We start from the raw sequence: 23325 nt of genomic DNA on the forward strand, positions 1-23325 counted from the left end.
TGGGTGAAGCATAACATGAATTAGTGTAAATTGTCACATCCTTACCCTCAGAGAGAATACACGCATGAGTTAGAGCAAAAAGTTCAGCTGCCTGTGCAGACATAAAAGAGTAAAGAGTAAGCTTCAACAACATCAGGCAGAGCGCACACAGAATATCCACACAGAAAGTGACCATCATGTGGCTTTGAACAAGAGCCATCAACAAATAGCAAATCGCCTGTGTTCTCAGTAGCCGTGCAAGGGCGTGACCTAACGTATCTAATGAGGAGGTGGCTTTAATTTCTAGATTACTGGTTGAACATAAGATGGTTTCATAACCTGACCTCCTTTGTGCTGTCATGTGTTGAGTCTGTAAGTTCTGAAGGACCTGTTTTACCTGATGTGGTGAATATCAGATCAGGAAATGAGACAGGACAATTTTCTCAGCATCTTGTACCATCACAGCACAGGCGGCCACAGCCCGGAGACACACTGGAAAGCCCTGGGCAACAGTATCAAGTGTTTTAAACAGGAATGCACATGGTCTCATGCTCATGCCCCCCCATGCTCCTGGGCCAAGACAGCAGAGGCAGTGCCCACATGCTTGCAGGCATAGAGATGGAACTCTTTCGCATAGTTCGGGAGCCCCAGAGCAGGAGCAGAACATAAAGCTGTCCACAGAGCCTCATACGCTTTGAGCATTTCAGGAGTCCATGTTAGCAGACATTGCATTGGGTCCTTGTGGGAGATTGCAGATCGGAGGCATTTGTCATAATAAGAACAGTCAGGTATCCATTGACAGCAATAGTTTATCAGCCCCAGGAAAGTCATAAGAGCATGTTTTGTGTCAGGACGCCGTGTGTTTAGGATTACCTCTATATGATCTTGAGAGAGTTTTTTTCTGCCTTGTGAGAGTTCAAACCCCAGATACTTCATCGCGGGCAGAGAGAACTGCAACTTGGGTTTTGAAACCTTGAATCCTTTTGAAGCTAGATGGTGCAGGAGGCGGAGGGAGGCTTGTTCACAGAGTTTTTCAGAGGCTGCAGAGACCAAGAGGTCATCTGCATACTGCAAGACGACAGAACCAGTGGGGAGAACAAGATCACATAATGGATCCCTTACAACGGCAGAAAATACTGCCGGAGTATCAGTATACCCTTGTGGTAGGCGTGTCCACGTATACTGCTGCCCCCTGTGTGTGAAGGCAAAGAGAGGCTGCGTCTGCTCTTCCACAGGAACACTGAAAAAGGGAGAACATAAGTCAATAACAGAAAAGAAAGTATGTTCATATGAAATGGAGGTGAGAATAGAGGCCACATCGGGCACAACAGGTGCCACAGGGATGATAATGTCATTTATTTTCCTCAAATCTTGTGTGAAGCATCAGGAACCATCCGGTTTATTGACCGGATTAACAGGAGTGTTGTATGAACTTACACATGGTTTGACTACCCCCGTTGTAGAAGAGATTGTAAAACTCCATTCACGCCCTGCGATTTAGCTTCAGACAAAGGATATTGTTTAACAAACACAGGGTCTAAATGTTTTAACTTAGCCTCATATGGTGTACACTGCACGAGACCCACATCATTCTTATGATCAGCCCACAATGAGGGCGGTAGAGTGTCTAGTAAAGCAAAAAATGGGGATGGTGATTTCTCTGTGGTAGAGAGAAAACAGTCGTTAAATGTCATATCAGATAAATGTGACAGTGGAGCAGACTCAGGAACAGAAATGACAAGTTTAGAACCAGAGAAGCTAAAAGAAACATGTAGCCTGCTCATGAGATCCCTCCCCAAAAGATTAAAAGGACACTCTGACATATAAACAAATCGGTGATGTAAAAAAATGTTAGGATCAAAAGGACATGTGACGAGGAGGGCTGGTGTAAAAGGCATCTCTTTTGTGACCCCTTCTATTCCCACAGAGCTAACGGATCCCCCTGAGTGAGGACCCTCATATTTGTTCCCCATTACTGACATTGTAGCTCCTGTATCAAAGACGAAAGAATATACTGTGCCACTTACACATAACTCAAGAAAAGGCATTTCATTCACCTGATGTAATTCATATGTACAATGTAGCATGGTCGGTGTCACGCTCTGTGGGCATCCCTATGCGTGATAAGGATTTGTCTGCATCCCGGTAAAAGGGAGGGGTGCAGCCTGGGGTGGTTGAGGAGGCGATGCTGGAAGGGGACCTATGGGAACATCTCCCATCTCTCTAAGTCTTTTCCTACAATCATTAATCCAATGCCCATTCCTACCAAAATAAAAACAGGCGCCGGGGCTTCGGGAGTATGAATTACTTCCTACTTTTCCCCGGCCTCTCCCTTGGCCCCTCCCTCGGGCTGAGTCACCATAAAAACATTTTCTCGTGCCACAAAGAGGCATACTATTTGTCTACTTTCTAAAATACCATCGGCTTCCATGGTGCACACTCTCTCCCCTAGAGTTTTAACTGTCATATTGCTACGATCTGTGAGCTGATATTTAAGAACCTTTTGCACCTCAAATCTACAATTGTGCATGAAGGTTGCGAGGAACAATGGATTAGCGGCATTTTCATCCAACTCCATTCCCCCCAACAGCGTCCATGTCTCTTTAAACCCTGTTAAAAATTTGGAAGTTGACTCATTCTTCTCCTGTTTACAATTAGTTACTTGAGACAAATCACGATTATCCTGCTGTCTTTGCAACAAATTAGTCAACTGCTCTTTTAAGGCCGGTAGGGCATCCGGAGTGGCCCAGTACAAATGGTGTGTAGTCTTTTTTGTGGCTCCCTTCTTCTTTCCTGCCCCGTCACGCTCTGTTTCTGATTTAATTTGTTTTTATTTCATCACTACTAGGGTCCTAACAAGGTACTCTGGCAATGAGATCAGTTTCATCATAATTGTCTCCAAGAGTCACATGCAATATAAATCTGTAATCAGCCCCAGACAATTGATTATGACGGGTGGCTCTTAGTAACATGTCTACATAGTGAAGTGGTTTTGAAGGGGATGGGAGCATTTTAATGATGTCCCTTAACCCTCTGGGGTCTACAGGCTCGCAGGGGCGTTTTTGGCGCTTTTTTCCTCTTCAACGTGAAATCCACTTAAAATACCCCGTCATTCATAATCATACACATACATGTAATACATCATTCGAAACTGTGAAGTGTCTACTTTTATTTGACTGCCTTCATAATAACAACAAAACGCTGTGCTTTTGGCAAATAAAGAAAATAACCAGGGTGTGCATTCAGACATCTCTGTCTCCTTGACCATCTTCCTGAAACACGTTACAAACATAAACTGATAACTCCGCCAATACTTATCACACGAACATGATACATATGTCTAATGAAAGCCTGAAATGTCTACTTTTAAATGATGCAAGCAAATATTGTCTTTTTGTGTAATCTGTATGTAAGTAAAGAGAGGTACTGTTTTTCTGGATCGACCTCATTAGCGCTTAATGTGATCCCACCTACCGCGTGCGCCATTCATATGAAAATTACCTGAGCGGGCTATGTAAACAAGATCAACGCCCCAAACAATGCTATAAGAAGCACAAAGTTTTAACGGATTCATTCACTCGTGTAATCATACAAATTACACAAAAAGACAATATTTGCTTTCGATTTTAATTACCTCATTTAAAAGTAGACATTTCAGGCTTTCATTAGACATATGTATCATGTTGGTGTGATAAGTATTGGCGGAGTTATTAGTTCATGTTTGTAACGTGTTTCAGGAAGATGGTCAAGGAGACAGAGATGTCTGAATGCACACCCTGGTTATTTTCTTTATTTGCCAAAAGCACAGCGTTTTGTTGTCATTATGAAGGCAGTCAAATAAAAGTAGACACTTCACAGTTTCAAATGATGTATTACATGTGTGTGTATGATTATTATTGACGGTATTTTATTTTAAGTGGATTTCACGTTGAAGAGGAAAAAAGCGCCAAAAACACGCCTGCGAGAACAATAAAGAATAAATGTGTGCGCTGCAAGACAGTGCATGGTAAAAGACAAGACACACCTTGGAAATGCAAAACATGTAATGTTCCCTTGTGTGTTCAGTTAAATAGGAACTGTTTTGAACAATGGCATGACAACATTTAACAAATTTATATAAACATTTAATTTATATGTAAAGTATTTTTAGATGCACACCAAACTGTACATTTACAGCTGACATTTTGAATCATTGCATACAATAAAGCTTCTTGACTCTTGACTCTATTGTATTGTTCATGGTTTTTTAATATTGGTAAAATAAAAGTCTTATTTTGTCAAGTACAGATATAAATAAAATCTTAAGTCTTTTGTACTTCATTGTACACTATTTTATTACACTACAAGCAAAAGATTTTCTCTTTAAGTCTCCCCACATTCATTCTTTTCTCAACACAATCCAGACTAAGCCATTAGGGGGTTGGGCCTCCTCAGGTGTGAATCATCAATATTCATGACCATTGACCCTCCCTTGTATATTGCCTTTACACAACAAAAACTGTCTTACAAAAGTTAAATCAATGTATTGTTTCATGTGAATTAGTGGGTAAAATGGTTTTCACATCTTTTTGTAGCAAATTATTAACTCTACAAGAGCAGAGAACTTTATTGTGTTTGAACAAATGTTTAGTTTGTGTTTCTTGGCTTTATTTCAGCATCTTTTCTTTTTCTTTTTTTTTACTACCCACGCATAAACATCATTTACTTAAAAATACAAACATGTACATATATTTTCCTTACATAATATTGTAGCCCAATTTGTGCTGAATACAATGTTATGTGACATTAGCCATTAATATGTTTTGAAATAACTGAAAAAAGACCAAATGTAAGAGCATGTCAGAACCTCTGCTAGTGTCCCAAAATGGTCAGACCCCAGAGGGTTAAGGTGGGAATTAGGGTTGGGGTTTGTTGTTTAGGGTTAGTGTAAGGGTTGGGTTTGGAATTATGATTAGGGTTAGGGTTGAAGTTTAGGGCTAGGGGCTGGGTTTTAGGGTTGTAGTGGGAATTAAGATTAGGGCTGGGAATTAGTGTTAAGATTATGATTTAGGTTTAGTTTTAGGGTTAGTGGTTGGGGATTAGGGCTGGGGTTGGTTGGGGGTTAGGGGTTTGGGTTTAGGATTAGTGTCAGGGTTAGGGGTTGGGATTAGGGTTGGGGTTAGAGATTGTATTAGAGGGTTAGAATTAGGGTTCGGAATTAGGGTTAGGTTTGTGATTTAGGGTTAGTGTTAGGGGTTGGGGCTTAGTGTTGAGTGGAAATTAGGGTTAGGGTTATGATTAGAGTTAGGGGTTGAGGGTTAGGAGTTTGGGTTTAGGGTTAGTGGTTGTTGGGATTAGGGTTAGGGGTTGGGGTTGGTCTAAGAGTTGGGATTAGAGTTAGGAGTTTGGGTTTAATGTTGGGATTAGGGTTGAGAATTAGGGTTAGGTTTGGGTCTAGGGGTAGTGCTAGGGGTTGGGGAGTAGGGTGTGAGTATAGGGTTAGAGGTTGGGGAGATGGGTTAGGGTTGGGTGGGAATTAGGGTTAGGGTTGGGAATTTAGGATTAGGGTTGGGAATTAGGGTTAGGGGTTGGGGTTAGGGCTGGGGTGGGAATTAGATTTAGAAATTAGTTTTAGGGTTGGGAATTAGGGTTAGGGTGTTGGGTTGGGGTTAAAATTGGGGTCTTAGGGATGGGATTAGGGTTATGGACCCCTGACCAAGGTCTCAGTCAGACTGAAACACACGTTGGGCACGGGCCTGCCAGGCATTCCACCCCTGATCATCGTCTCTACATTCATATCCCCATCAAAGAAAGAGAATGAAAAGAAAGAATTACTCTATCAACTATTCCATAGTCGCCACCCCAGGATTTGAACCCCAGGGTCCTCAGATCCCCCAAAAAACGCAACAGCTTATCCACATATGCCACCTCCACCCTTAGGGTTGGGCCTTAGGTAAGGGTTGGGGTTTAGGATTGCGGTCAAGGTTAAGGGTTAAAATTGGGGGTTTAGGTTAGGGGTTGAGGTTAGGTGTTGAGGTTAGGGGTTGAGGACAAGAAGCCAGGATGGGGTAGGGATTTTTGTTTTAGTCTCTGTGGAAAATGAAAGTTAAAACCAGGAAAAATACAACTAAAATATATTTTTAAGGAGGAACTTGGGACAGCAAAATCAGGATAGTGAGAAGGAAAACAAAAGGGCTGTATACAGATCGAAAAAGAGGAGTCCATAGACACTAATAACTGGGATCCCCAAGTACAGTATCTTGCTTGTCCAAGTGATAAATGCTGATAAGTGCAAAAAAAAAATAAGTGCTATTTAGTGCAAAGTGATAATCAAGAAACCACAATCTCTGAATCCACACAAGGCCAAGGTTCTTAACCGCTCGTGCAACCCACACACTTACAAATAGCCATATAATCGTCCCTACAGTCATCAAAGAAAGAGAAAGAAAAGAAAGAACGATTTTTTTCAATTAAGCATCCCATGGTCCCTTATTTGTTAAAGTACTTAAAAAAAAAAGAAAGAAAAAAAAGTCTTGAAAACTATGAAATACTGAGTGAAACAGATGAAAATTTCAAGTTAAGGGCTCACCTACAAGCTACATGTGAGTAAAATGAAGCCCCTTATTTGTTATCAGGATATGGAGAAAGTCTAATATATTACATCTTGTAAAAGAAGACTCATTTAGGCTCCTTTTTAAACAAACAGAGACCTGCCTATAAGTGTATAAGTGAATGGGAACTGAGAATCTAGCTGAGGGTAAGGTGACTTTAGCCAGCCACTTTTACTACATCCTGATGTATTTTATAGTTTTTGCTGTAAATATGGCCCCTGATAAGGCACCTGATAAGTGCTAATAATTTTAAGTGCTATTTAGTACAAAGTGCTAATCAATAAACCACAATCTGTGAATCCACACTAGGCTACTTGTAATTCTAATCCACACAAAAAGCAGACATCAGTCATTCATACCTCGTTCCCAACCTCAGAGCATCCACCGACCTCCCTATCCGTCTGTCACAACCAGAAAGAAATAACTTTCTCCACCCCTTCCAAGATAAAACCTCCCCAGGTTATCCCCTGTGGCAGCTGGCAGAGGTGGAGATTGAAATCCACTCTAATCTCCTGTATCCCAGCTAAGGTTCTTAACCACTCGCGCTACCAATAACCATACAGTATTATCGTCCCTACATTCATATCCCCATCAAAGAAAGGGAAAGAAAAGAAAGAAAGAATTATTCTATCAAGCATCGCCACCTCGGGACTGAGTCAAGACTTTTATCCAAAATTTGAAAATTTTTATTTTGAAATTGCACATTTCATAACTGCGAGTTTCATCTCATTATTTGTTGCTGTTTTATTTGTCATTTTGTGCCAATTTGAGACATTTTTGTGGCATCGCGTCTGCTATTTTTAGAGGCTTTGTGTTGTTTCCAAAGACATTATACAATAGCAAGTGGTCTTTTGTGATTTGGAGAAGTTTTGTGAAGTTTTGTGCCATTTGGTGATGTTTTCAACTCTGTTTGTTTCAACCTTACACACAAATATAGTGGTTGAATGTAACTCCTTTACATTTTGAATACTTATGAACAGGTACCTGGGGCATGTCAGAGGGCAGAAATGGTCTGACATCATTTAATTTGAATTCGTTTAATACAATATTTGTATAGGTTTTATTTATTTATTTATTTGTTTGTTTGTTTATCATAATAACAACAACACTGGGGTTGCACGATCAGACATGCCTTAAACTTACGGTGCCTTGCGAAAGTATTCATACCCACTGAACTTTTCCACATTTTGACACAAAGAAAAATGTATTTTATTGGGATTTTATAAAATATACCGAAAGAAAGTGGCACATAATTGTGAAGTGGAATGAAAATTATAAATGTTTTTTTATAAATGTTTTTTTTTAAATAAATATCTGTGTTGTGTGTTGCGAGCATTTGTATTCAGCCTCCTTTTCTCTGATACCCCTAAATAAAATCCAGTGAAACCAACTGCCTTCAGAAGTCACCTAATTAGTAAATAGAGTGCAGCTGTGTGTAATTTAAGCTCAGAATAAATACAGCTGTTCTGTGAAAAGGACAATAATTGAAGAAATATAATATGGAGCTGAACTGGCTGGTTGGGGAATGAAGTGAAGCCATGCAGATGTGTGTGTGTGTGTGTGTGTGTGTGTGTGTGTGTGTGTGTACAGCAATACTGCTTAAAAGTGAATCACAGGCAACCACAGCTGCCAGCTTTTTACCAAAAACAATGAACAAATGATGTTTAATGTACAGTAATGTCACATATATAACAGTATCTATGAAAGTCAGAGTAAATGTAAAGTTTTTTGGCTGTTGACTTGTAAATTACTGTTTTTTCCAAAAAGATATTAACATGAATGGAGCACCATGTAAAATGTGTTGTGGTTAATTATTAAACCTGGTATATACCTGGCACATAAAACTCTTCTTTTTGTCTGACCACAGCATCTAACCCTATGCTATATATATATACAAGCCAATTTATTTTACAAAAAAATGTGACACACAAACACACACAGTCGTGATTCAATGACCATGGGAAAATGTGGGTCCCCTGGCCAAACCACTGTCCTAAATTATCTGGACAGTTTAACATCATGTAAGAAATTGCACCTACCATGATAATGGCTTTATCCTTGATGGATGCACTGTTGTGGTTCTTCTTATGACCAAACACTCATTCCTCTCGCTTGTCATCAAACCTCTGAAGCTTCTTCTTGAGGCGCTGCTTCAGAGGCTGCTCCTTTTTACAATGGCAACAGATCTTCTGTGCGCAAAATAAAATGCGCTGACAAAATGGACAGATCTTTTTTGTAGACCCCTGGCATTATACCAAACTGATATACAAAGGACAGACAGACAGTTTGACAGAGACAGATAAGACAGACAAGTAGACAAAGACAGAAAAATTGAGAAATTGAGATAGATAACAGATAGAGATTGAAGATATGGATAGAAATATAGATGGACAGAGAGGTTGTGAGAGGAAGAGATATATAGAGGTTCTTGGTTTTTGGTTTTTCTTGCCTTAGGTTTTTGGAAATCAGGTGTATCTATAGGGTGCCTGTGAAGTTTGACCGGATTTGCAGGGAGAACAGAAAATGTTCATTATGTAGTGAAGGCTAGATATGTAGAAAAAAGGTTTAAAATGTGGCCCCCGATAGTGAGAGATACCAATTTTCTTTAAAATATTTAACAAATCAATAAAATTCGCGTTTTTCCCATTTTCTGTATGACTGCACAAAAAGCACATCTTTTTTTCTTCTTTTTTACTGTTCATATGGAAGCCTTTAATTCGTTGCTCTAACATGTAAACCATGTGAGTCTAATGGCAAAGAAAAGCATCAATTATAACATTGAAACAAATTTGTTCATTACATTCAAGTCTCGTGGCTTTACCTGCAAAGTGGTTTGAGCGCAATGAAGGAGAATTCGCGGCCTTCAGAAATCCCTCTATGGGTCCCATTTCCTGTAAGAAGTCCATCCCCTTTGAGGAGGCCACCACCTTCAGAGTCCACACCGTTCTACAATTCCTCCGCCTTGACCTCACTATCATGTTAAAATCAAAGATATAGTGCCTGGTCAGCCTTATGCCTGTGCCATCATGGTTGTTCCAGTCCCATGGCAGGGCAGGAGGAGGAGGGGCGAAGAGGACATCAATCAGGAAGCTCATCCTAGTAGTAGTCGGCGTGTGGATCCTGATGGAGAGGTGGAATTTAGCAGTAGGCCCGTCCGAATCTCTGTTAGGATGAATTCGGCTTTAATGAGAGAGATGTAAATTTAGTACATAGTCTTCACTTCATCTTCATCACCTCATATTCTTCACTAAAGGTATAATATCTGTAGTTAGTATCTTTTATTGTTGTAGATATGTAAATTTGTATATATTATTAGGATTTTAAGATTGTTGTAAATGTAGTGTACCCTTAACTCCCTGAACGACCACTAACCCCCCTCTCAGACTCTTCTAAACCCGCTCTAACCATCAGTTTACAAATAGTTTTTTAATAATCAATAATCTTTTATATTATAATATTTATATTTGTATTTAATAAATAAGTATAATTTTAATATAATTATATAATATATAATTATAAGTAATATTTAAGCTTTAAAAATAATCAATAAATTATTTATTTTTCTTCAACACTCATGTCTCAAGTGTCTCTTGTTCACCTCATATTCTTCACAAAAGGTACAATATGAGAATCATGTTTCAAATAATTTTAAGATAAATATCATACAGATTAAATATATATTTTTAGGATTTTAAGAAGAAAATGTAATTTATAAACATCTGTACAAATTTTACAGTTTATAAATAGCTTTTTAAATAATCAATAAATTATTTTTTTTGTTCAACACTCATGTCTCAAGTGTCTCTTTCTTGTAAAACATCATAAGCATTTCTCATCGATTTCTCCTATAATTACGCTGTAGAAATTGTCCATCCGAAACCTCGGTGTTCAGAAGTAATTACACTTTTTCCTCTAACAAGCAAATACATTTCTGCCAGCAGTCTGAACCTGTTAAATCTGTAATAATCTGGTGTTGTAGACACCAAACTGATAACAAGTGAATCTCAAGATGCAATTTTACTATTACATTTGAAGTTAATTCTCACAAGTGATTACAGCATATTGGTCAAATTATTAATTTACAGATGAAACCTTGGAGCTAACACACCACGAGGAAGTAATTTCTACGGTCTTCTATGTTTCATGCTAAGTTCTCTATCAGGTCTGGATATAGAAGAAATGCTATTAGATGGATGCTGTGTTCAGACAGAAAGAAGGGTTTTATGTACCAGGTTTAAACCAGGTTTAATAATTAACCACAACACTATTTATGGTAATATCTTTTTGGAAAAAACACAGTAATTTGCAAAGTCAACAAACCATTTTACATAAACAAATTCATAGCAAACTGCTTTTACCTTTATAGTTACTGTTAAATATGTGATACTGTTGTATATGTAACATTACTGTACATATTTTTAAATAAATAAATAAATAAATAAATAAATAAATAATAAAATAAATAAATAAATAATAGTGTTGTTATTCCACCACAGCATTACTTCGTCAGAAAATGCTCACTCATTCATTCACATACTGAAAGTTGCCCGCAAGGTGGAGACCAAAACAAGCAGTACACGGCTGCTTCGCCCCACAAACGAGGGCAAGTAAGCAGTATGTATTAGCATGTATTATGCATTCAAACAGATTGAGGGGATGTGCAAATATTTTTGTCTCAAGACATTTGTCTCGACTCTTCACATCAACACTCCGAGGTCAAAGTTGTCACACTATAGTATATTATAGTACAGTATAATATAGTATAGTGTAGTATGGTGTTACATGTTTGTCCCAAGCCTGACTCTCAGTTAACCCTCCAGGCTCAAAAATGATGTAGTATGGTATACCCTGGTATAGTACAGAATAGCAGCAGTTCCCAAACTGGGGGTCGCGACCCCCAGGGGGTTCGTGGAGTGGGGGTCGGGGGGTCGCTAGATGATTTCCAGAAACTTTATTTATTTAATTATATTTATTTTTAATTTTAATTTTTTATATGTTAAAAAAGGTTGTAATGATGTGCCTTTTAGATCACTTTCATAATTATTTCCCTGAAGGAGACGCTCCCGACCAATATGACTAGATGAGGTCACCATTCAATGTAACCATGGTAAATCATCTGGCATCAGATACGGAAGATGCGCTGATAGAACTTTCAACCGATCGATCTCTGAGGTCGGCATTTGACGGCAAGACGCTGGATGAGTTCTGGGTTTCTGTCGCACTGGGATATCCACAGTTGTCGAAAGCCGTGTTGGGTGTACTGATGCGATTTGGCTCAATGTATTTATACGAAAAGACATTCTCCGTGTTGACTTACATTAAGAATAAACACAGGTCACGGCTTAACGTGGAAGATGATTTGCGGGTGGTGATCTCCAAAATTTAATCTAGAGTGGACCTGCTTTGCTCCGCGCACAGCGCCCATCCATCACATTAGGTGTTTTTTCTGAATACATTTACAATTACAATACAATTATACATGAAGTTATATTTATTTCGACATGCCTTACTATAGTGTAGTGGAGTATAGTATTAGTAGCCTATAGTTTTTCAGCGTAACAGTTTAACACTGTTTCTTCACACTCCACCCTCATTACAGATGCATGTATTCTCTGGTTCTAATATCATACACAAAATAAGACTTAATCTGCTTTAATCTACTCCAGAAGACAACACAGAGCTCTCTCTCTCTCTCTCTCTCTCTCTCTCTCTCTCTCTCTCTCTCTCTCTCTCTCTCTCTCTCTCTCTCTTTCTCCCACGTGCTCCAGCAGCATCACTGCTGACAGCCGCACTCTGTCTCTCCAAAGTGCACGGTTTATGCGGTATTAGGACCCCGTTGACCTTTAGAGGTAATTATACCTTTGCCATCTTTTTATTTGATTGTACAGAACAGATTGATTATTATAACATTATTAAATTACGAGATTACGATTTTTTTTAACATCACATACTGTAAAGTATCAGAAAGAATTGCGCATTTTTGTTGACACAAATAGGAGGATTTCGTTTAAAATGCTCTCATAGGTCTCATTTTCTTTCCAAAAACAAGATATTACGTTGTTACTGTCATTATTAATGATCTTTGTTACCATTTGAATATTTAAAACATTTAAATGTTTTCTGTTTTTTTTCCTGTAGTAGTGTAAAATTCAGTTTAGATAGATAGATAGATAGATAGATAGATAGATAGATAGATAGATAGATAGATAGATAGATAGATAACATAAAAATGACCAACAAATGTAACATCTTTAATGAATATGTGATAAATATTTTAAAATTCAAATCAAATTAAAATTTCATCGGTCACCTACACTTACATACATAGAACCACTTGTAATGAAATGCTCCTTTTTTACTGTTTGAATAGAATAAAATAAAATAAAAAACAGAATAAGAATAGATTTACATTATAGTGTAGGAGTACAGATACATTATGATTGACATGATGTGAATATGACTATAATATGAATATACTGACTATTATGAATAAAGGTTAGATGGGTGCAGTTATGTGGACTTATGTGGAGCTTTCATACCCTCTGGACAACAGTGGGATCGTCTTGTTGCAATGTCCTTTCCTCCCTTTTATTCTTGGCATATTGTAACACTGCCAGATGTTGTACGTAGGACATCCTCATCTCAGGTCTGGCATCCTAAAGGGTGCCAGCTTTTTGTTTTTTATTTGGTTTTTTTTTCTTCATCATCCTACACGTACTTTTCTTTTTTTTTGTCAATACATTCCGAAACATTTTCCTGTTTTTCCATGACAAAAGTATGTATGTTGCACTCAGGTGTGTTCTATTTTTAATTTTCATATAGCTATTGATATGAAGTATACAGCATTCCATCAGTATGTTGGGTCTTTAACAGAAAATAACAGCTGAGTATTAGTAGTGAATAATCATAGGGCTTAATACTCAATCCCTAGAAAATCTGAAAAGACAACTGTGCAAAATCGAACCTGCTTTCATCTAGCTGTAATGGTGAAGACTGTCATTTCCTTTTAGCTTGTAATCCTTCAGTATTTTTTTTTTTTATTTAGTTGAACTGTACGATGCTTGCGAGGCTGCAGTATTCTGTTGCTGCATTGTGACACCGTGTAAATAAAAGATAACATAAGATGCATTTATTTTGTATTATAGGTTTGTCGGGTTACGGAAATTTGTCTGTTCCACCTTTCAACACATTGCTGTTTATTTGGGGGTGGAGCAGAAATAGCATTAATGATGAAGTCAGTACAGTGTGTATGGTTGTATGTAAATGGTTGTCAATTGTTTTATGGAGAAAACTGACATGGCAAGAATAATAGGGCGTTACACTAATTATTTAAAGTAGGTGCACTTACCGTCTGTAAAACGGCATCACAGTGAATAATCTGTTTTCGTTCGTATCTGTTAAGTCTTGAAGCATTGTGAGCGTGTTGTGGAAATAACAACTACTTAGAGACTTGAGGTCATGTAGACTTTTTATTAAGAAAAAAGTCAAGTCAGTTTTTTCCTTTAGGTATTGCCCCCTAACATTACATTAATGATGGGGTGGTTCCATCACAGCCACCACCAGCACTATATTTTGTTTGTAAAATGTTCACGCCTCGCTACAATCCAACCCTGACTAAATCTATTAACACATATTGATACATCTTCAGAGCTTATATATACACATTGTATGAGTAAAATTAGTATTTTAATGGTTATTAAATGATTGATTGATTGATTGATTGATTGATTAAAATATTCTATAAATGTACCTGCTCTGCGCTTCAGGATCTGGTTCAGTTAGTTGTTTAGGTGAATTTGGAGGACTGAGTAACTCAATCCAGATGAGGACAGTAGGTGTGGTGAAGTCTGTCAGCACATCTGTTGTCCTGAATGACAGGGCATGAGTGGACCCAAGGCTCCTGTTTCCACTCTTTTTTAAACCTACAAAGACTGCTCTCCATAGGCCAAATGTCCAGCCGTTGCTCATGGTGCAAAGACTGATGGTTAATTTAGGCTGCTTGACTTGCATTTCCATTTTTGTTTCTAGACTGACTGCTATGTTAAATAGATAAGGAATGGATATTAAATAAGTGCCTGGGGAAAAAACAGGCCAGACCAGACTTTAATATGATGCTATGTCTAACAAGTTTTTGTTGTTGTTGCCAATATTATCTCTGTTTAGGAGATAGATTGATGTAGTGTTACTGACTGTAAACTCGAGGATGACTGACAGGTCAAATGAACACCTGAGATATTTTATCTCCATGTAATGCCTGGTCCAGTAACCAGTGTTAATCACGCTCATAAAATATGCAGGACAGAATGTCATGGTGTGCGATTTCATGCTCTTTATTTAAATGGCCCTGCTATTTAGTATAATTCTCTGTTTTGTCATATCATATTGTAAAAATCAGGCTTAGGTTTGTACATCTAAGATAAAAAATGCTTTTGTTCACCATATTTACTATTAGACAGACAAATTTAATTTTTTTTTTTTTTTTGCTATATTAGTGTGCCTTATGTTTGACCTTTTTGTAATGTTAAGACAGTAAAATTATAAATAACAATGTTTATGAAATAACTGCTGGAAAACCAAATTTTATTGGTTCTTTTGGACTTGGACAGACTAGCAAATAATCTATGCTAGCTAGTTCATGTCCTAAAGTTTTTAAATATGAGTCTAGTGTTTGAATTTACCAAGATTTCTTAGCTAAAGATGAAGATTTGCTAGCTGGTTAGTGTGTTACTTATTAAGCTTCTTTTGAAGCGCTGACTTACCTGATGAGAAGAAAAGGAGTATCGATGTACTAGAAAACATACTGAAGGATATTCTAGATACAATGGGTTTATCAACCTGCCACCTGTAAATGACCGAGAGCTCACAGAACCGTCATTTAAATGTAATAACGATTACAAATCTTTATAAAAGGTGCAATGACAGCTACACGACGAAAAGGCTCCTTTTATTTATGTATTTCAGTAATGTAGCTGAGCCACTGTGTTGGCTACTGTAGATATACTTTATTGAAGTTCTCCTGTTATACAGCTTATTAGCATGTTTCTTCTGTTAAACATCTGTCCATTTTGCCACAAATTTTTAGGTAAACCTGTCAAGATTTACAACTGAAGCATGTTAAATATGGTGATATTGTTTATAGATTTGTATGAGTGCATGTGCATATAAGTTGTCTTAAAGAAACAGCTATTTTTTACACTTTATAAATGGCTTTAAAGTGTAAATGTGATCTAAATAACAGATTTTTGCAGTCTATTACTAATTTTGAGTTACCTCCAAGACATGAGTTGCTTATATACAATATGCCTAGAAAGCTTTAATGGCTTTAAACTTTATTTAGAAATTTCAAGGTGATCAGTTTCCTGATGGTGTTGTCTGATAAATATACAACATTTCCAGTTTACACTTCACGGATACTGAGGAGAAAATCTACTGTAGAATTGATTTTATCGATAATTTTTATTCATTTCACAAGTCTGCCTTCTGAATATAACTGAAGTTAAGTAAATGGTGTAAACTGCTAGTTCATATCCATTACTGACTCGAACTTGGAGTAATTGATGTTCCTTTCCATTTATAATTTCCCAGGTGAGAAGAATTGAACAACACTTCCACTATAGACATTGATGAACTCCAGTGGTCAAACCATCATCAACTCAATATTCTCCTCTTATGCTCGAACCCAAAACCTTTCCTTCTCCAAAGAGCCATGGAAAAGCATCAGGGGCGTCCCATTCGTCTCCTGTGTCGCGCACAACATTTTGATTGGTCTGGCAGCAGCGACACTGTTGTAACCAAAATGCACACTCCAAACGGGGACACTCTGATATGCCTGAACTCTGAGCGCAGCCAAGAAGAAGCTCCTGTAGCCATGCCGGAGGCACCAGAGGACAGCCCGTGTTGCTCTCCTGTTTCAGAGGAACAGAAACCCATGGTGAATAATGAATCAGGTGTACTAGACGGAAACACAAAAGAATTAACTGCTCCTGGGGAAGACAGGGAGCCGTGCTCCTGCTCCTCTCCCTCGCTTTCTAACAGCCCCGCTCCCCCTTACTTCAAGCGCAACCCCTACCGTACCAAGACTAGCATGCAGGGTGATGTCTACAATTTCCTAGAGAGACCAACAGGCCAGAAATGCTTCCTCTATCACTTCCTGGTGTGAGTAAATTTGCTTTTTGCTGCTCTCTTACGTTAGGAAGATTGTATACAACATATAAATCTATTGATTTTAAAATCGATTGACTTTTCTATTGATTTGAATTAAATGGATTGTATTGGCCTCTGAAGCTGTGAGGGTTTTCCTGAAGAATGAAGTTGTAAACGTCTGCTTTATAATGTAGCGTATTTTATAATTGTAACTTTCAACCTGTAAATATGAAACCGTGCCCGAATGCATCATAGTAATTCATTCTCTGGTTGGAAATAAAATTAGTAATCTTAGTATCTTGCAAATAGTAATTTTTTGCCTTTTTCACCACCAATTTTCTTATTTGTCTTGGACCTCTGTGGTTGGGGGTTTGTTTCTTGCCCTGTACTTTCAGAGATTCCCTCCAAGTCCAAAGAAATGCAACTGTAGTTTGACTGGTGCGTATGTGTTTGTGCGTATGCGTGTGCATCTGCAATGGGTTGGCACTTTGTCCAGGGTGGTCCTCACCTTGTGCCTGGTTTCCCCTTGGCTCCAGATTTCCCTCTACCCTGCTTACAATAAGTAGTAAAGATCATTTTAATTTGATTACAGCTATGAATACAGAATTTGCATACCTTCGTCTTCATGTTATGTCCACAGATCAGAGGTCTCAGAGACACAGAACCAGTGCATTCTATGCATAGTATGCGATTTATTTCTGTCTTCTTGTGTGTCAAGCTGTGTATTTCTACACACTCCTGACAATGTAAGCTGATCAGAACATGGAACCCTGCTAGTTATACCTTAGTGAGTGTGAGGTAATTGAGATGTTCACAGGGTCATTAAATTAACTTCCCCTTCCCAAAGACTCGTTCTTCCCCGTACAACGACACCTAATGTCAGGATCCATAATGTGCAAATCATTGTGCATCCTTCGTCGATAGTGTTCTACTTTATTCTTCCTAATCTTTAATGCAGCATATCCTGTGTTATACTATCATGAGGAACTGACCCCCATTAGGGTGTCTGACTGAATCCATGCCACTGTGAGGGGACATGTGAACCCCGTAGAACCAAAGTAACACCCAAGAAACTGTAAGTAATGCCCAGGAAAAAAAGGGTATTTATCAATAGTTTAAAAAAAAATCGAATTCAGATAAATCAAGATAAAAGTGTTTTCATGTAAATTGAAATTGGTGATATAAAATATGTTTCCATTGGCTGAGAATGTTCTATGGCAATAACAATCATGGTGAAGGTGAAGGTGAAGGTGAAGGCGCCTCTTAAAGTTCTTAAGGACTCAAAGATTATTTAAAAAATCTTGAATGGAAAAATACAGAGCAATAGAAAAGACCTTCAACATCCCTGTCTGTACAAACGGAGTCAATATTCAAAATTTATATTTTTTCACTTACATATTTCTATACAGTACACAACAGCAGTGAAATGATAATGATGGGAAGATTTCGCAACACGCTCTGATCCTAATGATAAGAAAGGTAACTGGAAAAGATTTACAGGACTACCTGAAAACTGCAAGAACAGTTACACAAAGAACCAAAAGTAATGAACTGCACCACAACCCTGGACGAGTTGTTTTGTTTTTGTCCGATTTTTGACTGTCATACAGTCTGACATGATGACAACTGAGTTCCTACAGTGTGACATGGGGATCATGTTTGTACAGTCTGACAAGCAACCAGCAAGGATTATGAAAAATACCCCTGGCTTAAGTCTATACAGGAACCCTCAGAACCTAGGAAAGGGCAAAAGATTTAACCCCAATGAAGCAAAAAATCTAGTTACTTCTTATTAGATATTTAAATAGCTTTACAACAATATAGTAAGTACTTTGGTCACCAATTCCTGTGCATTAGTTCATAATATCAAAATACATGATGTGAGTAAATCTGAAAGTGGAATAATATCAAAAACAGGAAACTCTCAGAAGACTTATTTCTTCTCAGTAGAAGTTTATATGCTACAAAAACCATAGAAATCTAGCATAGAAGCTGTGATCATCACCACATATGCATTATAGTGGAATTCTTTCCCAAATGAGAAGGTTGGGGTCAGAGCACAGGGGCAAGGATTTAACCATCTTTAAGCTTTGCTTAATTGCCCAACAGTGGCAGCTTGGCAGTGCTAGGGCTTTAACTGCAACATTTCAGTCAACACCCCAGAGCCATAACCACTTGAGCCACCACTGCCCCGATAACAATTACACAGCCAAACTAACCAGAGTACATGATCACATCTGCTTAATTACAGCATGCTGCTATCCTGAAACACGGTAGGAATTTGGAAAAGGTTTGTTCTGCTCCTCTCTTGTAGGATCCTAGGACTACCTGAAATATCCAGTAGGTGGTGATATCACTCTGTGTTACTCACGCAGTCTGTAATAAGAACATTGAACAGTAGAACAGTGATGCATAATTATTCAATAAACAGATTGGTTTTATGTTTGTTTTATCAGTGCTTAAGTTCAAATTCTATCTTTAGAGGTTAACTAGATGAAGTAGATCACCACAAAATCCTCCTGCCGGCTTTATGGGCAATTATGTAACCTGGAAATTCTAATTTTAACATGAAGTCTATTTTATTGAAATGATAAACTGTTCACTGATGCAGACCGGAGTGCAAAACTCTTCGTATCGTTTTCGGTCCTTAGTCATCAGAAACATGGACACAGGAAGAACATGCATGGAATCTCCACATGGACTGTAACCTGAGATTGAACCCGTGGATGAAACCCTGGTGCAATGAGACAGCAGTTGCACAATATCAAATCCATGTATATCTAGAGAAAGTCCTGTTTATTAAAAAAAAATATTATTGACAGAAGATTTATTATGAGATCCTTTTATTAATAGCCTTTATTGTTGAACAGAGGTTCTCTGTAGCCTCGTGTCTTACACAGATGTAGATTTACCTTCTGAGACAAATATTTGGCTGTCCTTCATCCATGATTTTTAGCATAGTAACAGTAATAAAGGGGTTCAGGGTGTTATCTGGTACTGTATATCCAGATTGTCAGACCCCGGATACGGAACGATTTGAGACAGACCCGTTTGCAGGATAGCTTCAAATGAAAGGGGTTTAATACATAAGGAAAACAAACATAATCCACACTACACGGGGAACTAGCGTATTAATTAATGAATCTGCGCTGCCATCGGCAACGTGGCTCACATATATACACAAAAAGACAATCACACACAATGGGGAACAGGTGTAGTGACCGGGAGGAGCAGACGAAGGCGGGGCAGACGAAGGCGGGGCAGCCACGTGACAAAAACAACAACAATCGCACATGGCCAAAAGTCCGCGCTGATCCCTGGCACAGATCTAATGTAAACTGTTCTTAGATATTGGATGATCCCATCTAGCAAGACCTCATTAAACTGGGAAAGATGATGCATGAACTGTGCTCTGCATGAGCTCAGAGACACATTCACACTTACATTTACATTATTTGGTAGACGCCTGTTAGGAGCTTGGACAGTTCCTCACTACCCACCTTATTGTGATACGCCCTTTCCTGTCCTTTGTTCCCACCATCTTACCTGTTTACCTTGATTTGTTGCCTTACTGTATATACGCCTGTTTTGTTCTTTGTTTCTGTGAGTCATTGTTGTTACCATTTATGTTGTTGCCGTGTGCGAGCATTAAGACGTCCCATGTCCCGGTTATGTTTTCTTCGCTACGTAGGGTTTCAATGTCATGAACATGTTTTTGATCCCCACCAATTTCAGCATTGTCCAGAGCGACTTACATTCATTTAATTTATTGAACCGAGCTGTTGCGGGTTAAGGGCTTTGCTCAAGTGCCAAGCAGTGGCAGCTTGGCAGTGCTAGGATTTTCAACTCGCGACCTTCCGAACCTTCATCTGCTACAGACATTCGTTATCAGCTATTGTCACTGTCAGAGCATGGCCTATTTTGCTTCATCGGGATTCAAACTCGCAATTTCCTGTGATGGTAGATTGCATCTCTACCGTCTCTATCAAGTGTGTTGATGTGTTTAAATCTGATGTGTTTAAATCTGTCATGTTATATTAAATTAATTCAACATGATTTACAATCTATTCATCTTCAGGGTTTGCAATGGATTCTGTGCCTATCCTTGGGAACACATGGCAGAATCATTCTAAAGCAGGAATTGAACATGTGCCTTATAATATTGTGTTGGACTACATTATATCCCACTATTATTCTGAACTAAACAGTCAGTTGGTTTAAGCATCTGCTTTTAGGCATTGAACAGTTGCAATCTTTCAAGTTACTAGTTAAAGAATTTCAGATGGTTGCTTTTGCCTTTTTTTTCCTTTGCTGGGATCTGACCTGCTCTTCCGAGTACGTATTTACGTAACCTCTGTATCTCAATGTTGTTCATGCAGAGGGGAAATGAACACTCTTTAGAAAACTGTCATTCCATACACAGTTTATATTATACACATATATTTTTAGATAGTCTTTATGAATGCAGAAAGCTGTCAATTAAAGCTGTGTTAATGTTCCTTATGTATGGAGACATTTGGGACACCCTGTAGTGTGGATCAGGAAACAACAACATGTGAGAAGTAATATATTATAATGGGTGACAAATGTTAAGGTTTAATGGATGGTAAAGAAGACATGATTGAGCATGACATGGACGTTGGTGTGTGATATGGGTGTCTGATAAGCTTCTGTCTTTTGTAACAGCATGTTGAGTAGAACCTGATATCAGCCTTTTACAAAATTAATCTCCTTTAATTGACAACCTACAGTGTTTCTTTAACTAACCTACTTACATGTTGATGATTATCAAATCCAAGCCCTTGTTCTTTGCTCTCGCTCTGGTTGCCAGGTCTAAAGTGTCTCCATAAAGACCTCGGTGCATCAGCTGGAACAGTATAATGACCTGTCTGTTTATTTGGACGGCCAGTGAATATGTGCTATTGTGTCTAATGAGCGAAGGCACAAGACATTATTACTCTGTTTACAGTGAGAGCACTTTTACACAAACAACTGAAGATCACTAGCAGAGAGAAATTCTTTCTAACTTTCAGTCTTTCAATTATTCATTCTCCTTATATCCTTATAACAGCATGTTTGAAGAATGTTATTAAAAAAAGAGGCTTCACTTCCACTCATTCCACTTATATTAGTCATTTGCTGATGATTACATTTTTTTTATTATTAATGCAAGACAACTTAGTTCCTGTTATCACTTACATTATAGCAGCTATCGACATTCGCTCATCGTTCCTAGATTAAAGGTGGGGTCTCCGTTGTTTGAAAGCCAATGTTGACATTTGAAATCACCAAAACAAACACGCCCCTAACCCAAATGGGTCCCACCCCTGTTTTGATAGCTCCGCCCCACACATACACCAGACAAGTATAACCCAAGTATAACCCAGACAAGTATTATGGCTGAACCTGCTGGGGCGGCTGGCCGAGGGGAAACTTTTATCAATAAATGCACACAATGAGTAATACTACGGTGATACAGATGTGTTTGTCGTACTGTGTGTTGTAGCGTGAAAGGTTTCGCTCCGTTTCACGTTAAAGACGTTCAGTTCTCTCCAGTGCTGGAAAGCTGATCCTATATTAACACGTCCTACTTCTTGTCCTTATCATAAGTCTTTCTTCTCTTTCTTTCTTTGTTTTTATCCTCCATGTCAACATTAAAACCGCTTTCTGCTAACGTCACACACAGGCACCGAACACTCTCTCCGCCCACATAGACAAGACACGCCCCTTTCTGCTCATTGGCTACACGTTAGTTTTGTTTTTGTTTTGTTTGCCGGCCCGACTCAGTTTTCTGAAGCATTTCTCAAACAACGGAGACCCCACCTTTAAATTTGTGTCACAAAATCTGTGCTTTTTTATGTTTTAAGGAGTTTTTAGGTTTCTCTGTATCTACAGTATAATGGCGAGGCATCTGTTTGTCACATAAACTTAATTTCGAAGAAGAAGAAGATGAATGAATGAACGAATTGATGAAAATATTAAAATGTAAAGCTGTCTGCTAAATGCTGTAAACATAACACAAATCCCCACAGACAAGCAGTTAAGGCTCTGTGTTGTTGATTGGATGATTACGGTTTAAGCCCCAGCACTGCCAAGCTGCAACTGTTGGGCCCTTGAGCAAGGCCCTTAATCCTCTCTGCTCCAGTGGTGCTGTATCATGTCTGACCCTGTGCTTTGACCCCAAACTCCAAATAGATATGTGCAGAAAGAATTTCACTGTGCTGTAATGTATATGCAACAAAATAAAGATCAAAATAAAAATCCCAGATTTTGGATTTAAATTGTAGGGCAATTGACTGGGGTGGCTTCATCTGGGGGGGTTGAATATCCCTTAACAGTGACATTAAGACTTTAAGATGTTCCATATAATCAATACTAGCAAATCTCCATCTGGCTTCCTGGTGGAATATAAATAATCTAGGAACCTAAACCACAGATTAACAGACATAAATTATGGGACTATCTTATTTTGTTCCTGAAAAAACAACAATCAAACATTTTATTTACTTAGATATACTGTAGGCAAAAAAAAAACGGAAGAGAGAAAAGACAGGATATTTTGATTGCCTCTGTGTCTTTGTGTCTTTGTGTGTGTGTGTGTGTGTGTGTGTGT

At 38.3% G+C, this 23325-nt stretch overlaps 1 protein-coding gene across 1 annotated transcript in view; it reads left to right on the forward strand.

Moving 5' to 3' along the window:
* The first annotated feature begins 16033 nt into the window (after positions 1 to 16033).
* Positions 16034 to 23325, forward strand: part of kcnq1.2 (potassium voltage-gated channel, KQT-like subfamily, member 1.2) — a 110085-nt gene continuing 102793 nt past the window's right edge. The window contains exon 1 of the mRNA XM_027140896.2: positions 16034 to 16724. Coding sequence (XP_026996697.2) covers positions 16276 to 16724 — 449 coding nt within the window. The 5' untranslated portion in view covers positions 16034 to 16275. The remainder of the gene's footprint in view (positions 16725 to 23325) is intronic.

This window comes from Tachysurus fulvidraco, chromosome 10 (genome assembly GCF_022655615.1).
Source record: "Tachysurus fulvidraco isolate hzauxx_2018 chromosome 10, HZAU_PFXX_2.0, whole genome shotgun sequence".
NCBI lineage: Eukaryota > Metazoa > Chordata > Actinopteri > Siluriformes > Bagridae > Tachysurus > Tachysurus fulvidraco.